This window comes from Protobothrops mucrosquamatus, unplaced genomic scaffold, assembly GCF_001527695.2.
Source record: "Protobothrops mucrosquamatus isolate PMUCROS unplaced genomic scaffold, P.Mucros_1.0 scaffold72, whole genome shotgun sequence".
Classification (NCBI taxonomy): Eukaryota; Metazoa; Chordata; class Lepidosauria; order Squamata; family Viperidae; genus Protobothrops; species Protobothrops mucrosquamatus.
In genome coordinates this window covers 139,296-147,780 of record NW_015386450.1, presented here as the reverse complement: position 1 = coordinate 147,780, position 8,485 = coordinate 139,296, and the positions used below count along the sequence as shown (strand labels likewise).

Here is an 8,485-nt window from a genome sequence, read left to right as displayed (position 1 = left end):
AGAGAGAGAGAGAGAGAGAGAGAGAGAGAGAGAGAGAGAGAGAGAAGACACAGACAGAGAGACACACACACAGAGAGAGAGAGAGAGAGAGAGAGAGAGACAGACAGACAGACAGATATCTGTCTCCCTAAACAGATTTGAACCCAGGCTTGTCACCTGTTTAGCAAAGCTCTTATCTTAAAAAAAAATATTTTAAAAGCATAGGGGAAAAAAATACCATTTTACTCTAAAACTGAAGACAACCAAAGCTTGCAAAAGAGACGGGAAAAAAGACCTGCCCTCATAACTCCAGTCCAACCATAATACGTTTCAAGCATCACTCAATAGTCAAATATTCTGGGTGCACGGCATGTTCTCTTAGGTGAGATATTTCAGAAGCATTGTACCTAAGGTGTAACTGGGGTGGGGTGGGGGGGTGAACAGCCACATGGTGAAGTCCGTAGCAGAGGGGAGATCTGAAGGCAGACTTCCTGCCGCATAGCAGTGCCTCTTTTCATACATCCACCGTGACTAGTGCACAGAATGCTCTCCTCTGATTTGGGATGCAGGAAGTGTAATATATCAAAGCTTCCACCACTAGATAATTCCCCCCCGGCTTGTCTTGAGGGAAAGGGGGGGGGGAAAGGAGCCACATAGCCATCAGATTTCTCTCCAGCTAGTTTCTTACCTGAAAAGTAGAGAGAAGAACCTGCAAGCCACTACTTCCTTGCTCAGCCATGTTGCTATGCTTGAAACCCACCCCAAAACTTTTAAATGCCAACAGAAAGTTTTTTTTTTTCCCCAACTGCTGTTGTCCCTTGGCCTGATCAAGGAGAGCAGCTCAATCCAGATCAGGAGAGAATTAAAAAAAAAAAAAGAAATACCGTTCTAGACCTCCACATACGAAACAAATACACATACAGACATAGGCATCAGCTTCCCACCCAGATCTCCTGTCTCTTTGCTGCTCTCCCAGTGTGGCGGAGAGATTAATTCCTATATAAAGAATCCAGGGGATTAAGAAAAGCTCTCAGCAAAAGGTCTGGGTGTTTAGTGCACCGCCAGAGGCATGTAGGATAGCTGGCGAGGGGAAAAGCGGAGAAAGAGGCAAATTTGCATAGTCCTTCGGGCAGAGGGACCGGAGGAGCGGACGGTTGAACTTGGCTGCCTGACAGGCATTCTCAGCTGACCGGCTGATCCGTTCCAGAGGACCTTCTGAGGCCATTTGGTGTGTCTGCTTCTCTCCCAGTGAAATCAGAGAGGCCTGCAGACGGACACGAGACACACAAGTCCAGGGAAGCAGTGGGGCACAAAGAAGGGACACTGGCAAGCTCTTAAAGACACACTTCAAAATTAGGCACACCCGTCAGACTCACTCTGGTTTCTTCGGTCTTGGTTTAGCAGAGTGGGCAAAGATGGATGGTACAGTCCAGTTGTTGTTTTTTGACGGTGCCATGTATGAGCCCAAGTAACTGGAGCTTGCTTAACAAATCACAATTACAAGCCACCATGCTTGCGGTGACCTGGAGATCTTTGAAGGCACTCTTCAGGCTTGCAATAGTTTAATACATAGCAACTTACTCATTTGTACCTCCCTCAAGTCACTAGTGAGTTTTAGTGAGGTCATCTTAGGGGCTCTAAGGCCACAAAGATGCAGTTTCTGGCTTCCCGCAGTCTATGCCAATGACCAACAGGCCAAGTTCCTCAAAGTTGACCTTAAGGAGTTGGGAATTCTGGGAGCAGAACAGGTTGGCAAAGGTTGATCAAGGACTGCTATGTAGCCAATGTTGCTGAAGAACAAGGACAGGAGGACAGAAAAAAAAGTCATCCCTCTGTCTTTCTGGAATTAGACTTGGATGAGTTGACCTTCCTTTCCCATTTTGTTTTTACTGGATAACTTCTCCATTACTTGCCTGTCTTTGTTTCACAGCTTCAGCTTCTGGAGCTATGAACCCGGTAGGATTAGAAAGAAGAAGAAAAACTCTTAAAACTACTTCTCTCTAACCAATCCCACCAGAATTTAACTTGGAGAAAAATAACCCAGCTGTCAATGATGTTGCCAGGGTCAGTCCTTGAAGTATCTGTCTCACCCTGACAAGACCCAGAAAGTCTAATAAAAGAAGTTTATGTAATAGCTGAGGCAGACTTGTGGGATAATGTTCTATCGTGAGCAAAAGGAAGGAGGGCGACAAAACCCTTTTAAGAACTTATAAAAAGCTTGGCTAGAACTCAACATGCCTCCCTGATTAATCTGCTGGCTGCAAAAATGACTTTAGAGCTAATTAAAGGCAGCTTAAAGAAGCTGTTGTGATGTTTTCTTTCTCTTCCCACTTTCCCCATTCTACAGATAAATATACCTATCACCGAAGCTGGGTGAAGCCATCATTACCTAAAGACGAAAACAACAACAAACCCAAGACCAATTGCCTAGTTTATGGACATCACGTTTTCTTTTTTTCTGACACCAAGGGTTACAAAATGATAGTACTAATCACAATTTCATTTCTTTTCAATTCATAAGTCCTTTGCAATTCCCAAAACTCCAAAGCAAGCTCCCATTTCTCCAAAGTACACATCATGACGTTGTCCAATGGGTCTTGTGTAGGTTTAGTTTGTTACAGGAACCCAACCAACCAACCCAACTAATGCAGATATGTGCATTTAATGGAGAGGGAGGTCATTAACTGGCAACATGTCTGGGAAAAAAATACTGGTGTAGGCTTTTATGAAGAGTATCTGTTGTGCTGTGTTGCTCTTCAGAGTTTAGTGACCGGTCTAGACAAGAAGACCATCTTTGCTTCTAAAGATGCCAGCCACTAAACCCTAAAGACCAATGTTGCCCAATATTCTTATTACCTTGAAACCAAATTTCACTTTCTGAAAATATACATAATATAGTGAAATTAGACCAGGTCTATTTTCCTTCCAATTTCACCATCTAGGACTATCGAGATGGTCAATGGGATCTATCTATCTATCTATCTATCTATCTATCTATCTATCTATCTATCTATCTATCTATCTATCTATCTATCATCTATCTATCTATCTATCTATCTATCTATCTATCTATCTATCTATCTATCTATCTATCTATCTATCTATCTATCTATCTATCTATCTCAATAGACAGACAGACAGACAGACAGACAGACAGACAGACAGACATTCCAAAGACTGGGTGATGGCCACTAACTTAATTGGCTTTAAAAGGGGATTAATCTTGAAGACTCATTACCTCTGGATTGGGAAAAGCAGTTGCAGGAGAACAATGGGGGACAGAGGCTATATCCTACTATCTCCTGCCTGTATTCCAGATTCACTTGGTTGGTTCCCGATAAGATCCCAAATGTTGGACTAAGGTGAACCTTGACCTGATCCAGCAGGGCTGTTCTTATATTCTTGACACATTTGCCCCAGTTTTCACTGTTAAAAAAAAAAAGGTAAAGGAGTAACCAGAGAAGAATCGTTATAAAATTTAAAACAATATATCAAACAGATTAAATACACATAGCAGCAAAAGGCTTCCTTTACAAGCCACCAAGGAGAATAAAAATAAAGACCATTACAAGCCTGACATAATAAAAAGTGTCTCATAGCCCATTTAAAGCTGGACAGGAATAAAGGTGGATAAATTGTCCCAAATGCAGAATTTTTATCAAAAGTATCTCATCTAACCTTAATTCTTCTCTTTCCAACTTTTACTAATCGAAAGCCAGGAGTGGGTTCTGGGTAGGTGAATGTTGACATAAGGATAATTGTTCAGCTAACTTAGCCTTAAGGACTTTTCAAATCATCACCAGCAGCTTTATAGGAGGTGCAAATGCATTCCTGTGCTACCTTTTTCCCAATCCCTTTTCTAAAAAGGTAATTTCATCTGAAAATAGATGGGATATATATTTTGTTTTTTAAAAAAAAAACACGCCAGGTTCTCTGCTAGCAATCAGTTCTACAGATTTACAGAAAAGCAACTGCTTCTGAATTTCTTGTCCATGTGAATATTCCTAAATAACTCGGGAAAACACAACTGCGATTGCTGATGGAGCTTTGATCTCCCACTGAATCTGATTTAAGAGTTTTACCTCCTCACCATCCCGACAGAGTAAATGGGGCCAAAAGGTTAAACTGTTGATTTCAAATGAAGCATTTCGACTGGGATCAATTTATTCTCCTTTGACCCGGGCAGGTTGTCAATAGACTACAAAAATAGTTTGGGTTAGACTCTTGTTCATGTCCCACTAATGATAAGCCTGTCTTATTTAAAAAGAAAATGAAAATAAAACATGGACCCATCCTCTTGGGAGCTTGATTGCAGTCAGTCAACAAATGGAATCTGTTCCTCGATAGTAATGAATAAGGCACCATTTTTTATTTTATTTATATTTTGTGTTCCCTAGACCACCCAACCATTAAAGATGAAACCAGCCAGAGCATAGCAAAACTCAAAGAAGTGGTGCAAGGTCAGAAAATGTGGAGTCACCTGACCCAGACAATTGCCAAGAGTTGGACACGAGTGAATGGATAACATCAAAATCAGATCACCCATCTCCCTTAATTAATGTGTGCTTAATTGGTCAGTCTTAGGAAAGGGGAAATATTTGCTCTTCAGTAGTACCCCCTCCACTTCCTTCAAGGGAAGATGAACTACCAGGGACTACATGGGCAATCTCTGCCATTTTATTAACAATTGTATGGGAGTGGCTTTCCATTACCTTCCTGTGAAATGACTTCTGTTTTGAAAACAAGGAACTTTTGGTGAAGTATTATTTGGTGATTTTTTTGATTAAGTAATACATCGAAGTATGTATTAGGAGCTCTGGTGGCACAGTGGTTAAAGTGCAGTATAGCAATAGCATTTACACTTATATACCAATTCATAGTGCTTTATAGCCCACTCTAAGCGGTTTTCAGAGTCAGCATATTGCCCCCAACAATATGGGTCCTCATTTTACTGACCTTGGAAGGATGGAAGGCTGAATTCAACCTTGAGCCAGTCAGAATCAAACTCCTGGTTACTGCATTCTAACCACTGCGCAATCATGGCTCTACTATTGCAGGCAAGCTCTGCCCACAGCCTGGAGTTCAATCCTGACAGAGCTCAAGGCTGACTCAACCTTCCAAGGTCAGTAAAATGAGGACCCTGGTTGTTGGGGGGCAAGAACTGCTTAGAGAGGGCTGTGAAACACTGTGAAGCGGTATATAAGTCTAAGTGCTATGGCTATTGAAGTATTAACCTGGCTCATCTCTGCTCAGCTTTTCTGAGGTCACCCATGGTTAGCTAGATGTTGGGACAAAGTTAAAGCTTGCCTGAGTTACACTCAGTCCTTGATGCTTTCGTGCCCAACACAGTGCTGGGCTGCATTAACAGAGGGATAGAACCAAGATCACGTGAAGTGTTAATACCACTTTACAAGGCCTTGGTAAGGCCACACTTGGAATACTGCATCCAGTTTTGGTCACCACGATGTAAAAAAGATGTTGAGACTCTAGAAAGAGTACAGAGAAGAGCAACAAAGATGATCAGGGGACTGGAGGCTAAAACATATAAGGAACGGCTGCTGGAATTGGGTATGTCTAGTTTAACGAAGAGAAGGACGAGGGGGGACATGATAGCAGTATTCCAGTATCTCAGGGGTTGCCACAAAGAAGAGGGAGTCAAGCTATTCTCCAAAGTGCCTGAAGGCAAGACAAGAAGCAACGGATGGAAACTGATCAAGGAGAGAAGCAACCTAGAACTAAGGAGAAACTTCCTGACAGTGAGAACAATTAACCAGTGGAACAACCTGCCTCCAGAAGCGGTGAATGCTCCAACACTGGAAGTTTTTAAGAAGAGACTGGACAGCCATTTGTCCGAAATGGTGTAGGGTTCCTGCCTGGGCAGGGGGTTGGACTCGATGACCTACAAGGTCCCTTCCAACTTTTTTTTATTATTATTATTATTATTATTATTATTATTATTATTATTATTATTATTATTATTATTATTATTATTATTATTATTATTATTATTATTATTATTATTATTATTATTATTATTATTATTATTATTATTTTCTTGGCAATAGTAAAAAAGGTGGTTTTCAATTATCTTTTTCCAGATTTTTTTCCCCCAGTCTAGACTACTATGGTGGAGCTTCCTGGTGACCGCCTATACAAGTGATAAATAAGCTCAAGCCTGCTTCACTTCCACATCCAAAGGGTCAACCAGGTGGTACCTCCAGCTGAGAGGCTACACAAATAACAACGATATGTAAGAATAAAGTTTAAAAAAAGGCATAATTGATTTCAAAGACTACCTAAAAGAAAATTTCTAGCAACTGATCAACCTGCCTAAAAATTTCTTCCTTGTAAATAACCAAGTTAATGTTTCTGAGGGCAGCCTTTGTGGTAAAGGTAAACACCCCATCCAAGGTGTTCATAATATAATAGCAAGCTAAAGCTCCTGCACTGAAAACCTTAGACATAAGTGCATTTCAGATTAATTCAAATCACCGTAAGAGATGCTCGCCAACGTTGTTTGTATCGACCATAATGGAAAGCAACTTTAAGAATGGAGATTCATTTGTAAAATATAGCTACAACAGGATTACCCATGGAATAGCTGTGTACCCCGAGGACTTTGGCAATAATCCAGCAGTGCTGCTTTGCTGTGTAGTGAAGAGGTACAAACTGAGCAAAGTCTACTGTCTATGCCTTATTTGATACAATTAAGCAATACAAGAATACAGAAGATTAACAAACCGTTTATGAACAAATAGCAAAGGAATCACAGACTAGTCACAGCATCCATACAAATTACATGAGAGGGGCAAGGGAACCGCTACAGTGCTTAAGCTAATGCCAAGGAACGTGTCTGCATCTGTCCTTCTATTTCAAAACTGCATTTATCAGTAATTCCATGACTGACGCAAGTATGTTACAATGTTTACAATAGAGACTTCAGTGATTTATTTTTATTTTATTTATTTATTTTTCTTGCATACATATACATTTCAGATCACTGGTTCTCTGTCTTGCTTACCTCACAGGATAGCTATGTAGGATGGGGAAAAAGATGCATCCAATATATGTTACCCCATGAATCCTGGTGGTGCAGTGGTTAGAGGGCCCAGATTGCTGGGGGCAATATGGTGACCTGATTAGAGGGCTGAAGGCTAAAACATATGAAGAATGGTTGCAGGAATTGGGTATGTCTAGTCCAATGAAAAGAAGAACTAGGGGTGACATGATAGCAGTGCTCCAATATTTGAGGGGCTGCCACAAAGAAGAGGAGAGTTAACCTATTCTCCAAAATACTTGAAGGCAGGACAAGAAGCAATGGATGGAAACGTATCAAGGAGAGAATTAACCTAAAAAGAAGGAGGAATTTCCTGGCAATGAGAACAATTAATCAGTGGAACAGCTTGCCTTCAGAAGCTGTGGGGTTTTTAAAGAAGCAAATGGACAGCCATTTATCCAGAATGGTATAGGGTCTCCTGCTTGAGCAGGAGGTTGGACTAGAAGACCTCCAAGGTCCCTTCCAACTCTGTTATTCTGTTATTGCTATTGCCATGTTATTTGGAAAAAGGACAGGTTAAATTTGAATGAGCTGAGATCTTCATAAGGAGATGCCACCCCTTCTGTAGGACTCAGACTGGAGAATTCTCTGGTAGGTTTTCTCCCGAGCTTTTGTCCTGAGATAATTATTTATTATCTCTTTCGTTCTAAGAACTCAAGCATAATTATAAGCTGGCTTAGCTTTAATGGACAAGTTCCTGTCCCTTGAAAGGCTCACCGCAGAAGTGGAACTGATTAAAATGACGACAGAGAACAAAAGGTGACATGAATTTCCACAAAGTAATTCTTCCTTTTTTCTCTCAATTTTCCTTCCCCTTTAATGTTCAGCTTGATGAGTGATCAAACAGATTTTATGGCACACTTATTTTATTAATATGTTTGATTACTCTTTTGTTTGATTACTTCAGAAAAAAATTCAAGCTTCTCTGCAGACAATCTCGACCGAAATGGAGAAGACAATCTTGCTTGCCCATCTCACAAAACAGCCATAACTAGATTGGTTTGCACAATATTCTGTACCAAAAGTAAACCACATCATGGCTTAGAACAATATCCAAACTCAGTCAAAATCTGTAGCAACTCAACAGAGGGAGGGAGGGAGGGAGGGAGGGAGGGAGGGGAAGAGAGAGGGGGGGAATATCTTATAGGCCATCACAGGTCTTTTGCATGCAAACCATTCTGTGCATATACACACAAAAACACACACCCAATTCCCTACAGAATAGGAAAACTACAACTTTTAAAAGGACTTTTAAGAACTTTGCAAATGCATGTAATGGACTCTTCTGCAAAGCAGAGGGGGGGGAAGAGTAGACCTTATAGTCATTTTATGACAACATTGCCTTTTATGAATACATTTTTAACACTGAGTTCGCTAATCGCATTCAGGTATTGATCATTACAGCATTGTTAACTCAACAGAAGACCGTCTTTGAAATCATAAAAATTT

The 8,485-nt window shown here is 40.7% G+C and overlaps 1 protein-coding gene across 1 annotated transcript in view; it reads right to left on the bottom strand.

Moving 5' to 3' along the window:
* Positions 1 to 718, bottom strand: part of AGBL1 (ATP/GTP binding protein like 1) — a 134,995-nt gene extending 134,277 nt beyond the window's left edge. The window contains exon 1 of the mRNA XM_015812163.1: positions 668 to 718. Coding sequence (XP_015667649.1) covers positions 668 to 718 — 51 coding nt within the window. The remainder of the gene's footprint in view (positions 1 to 667) is intronic.
* Positions 719 to 8,485: the final 7,767 nt, after the last annotated feature.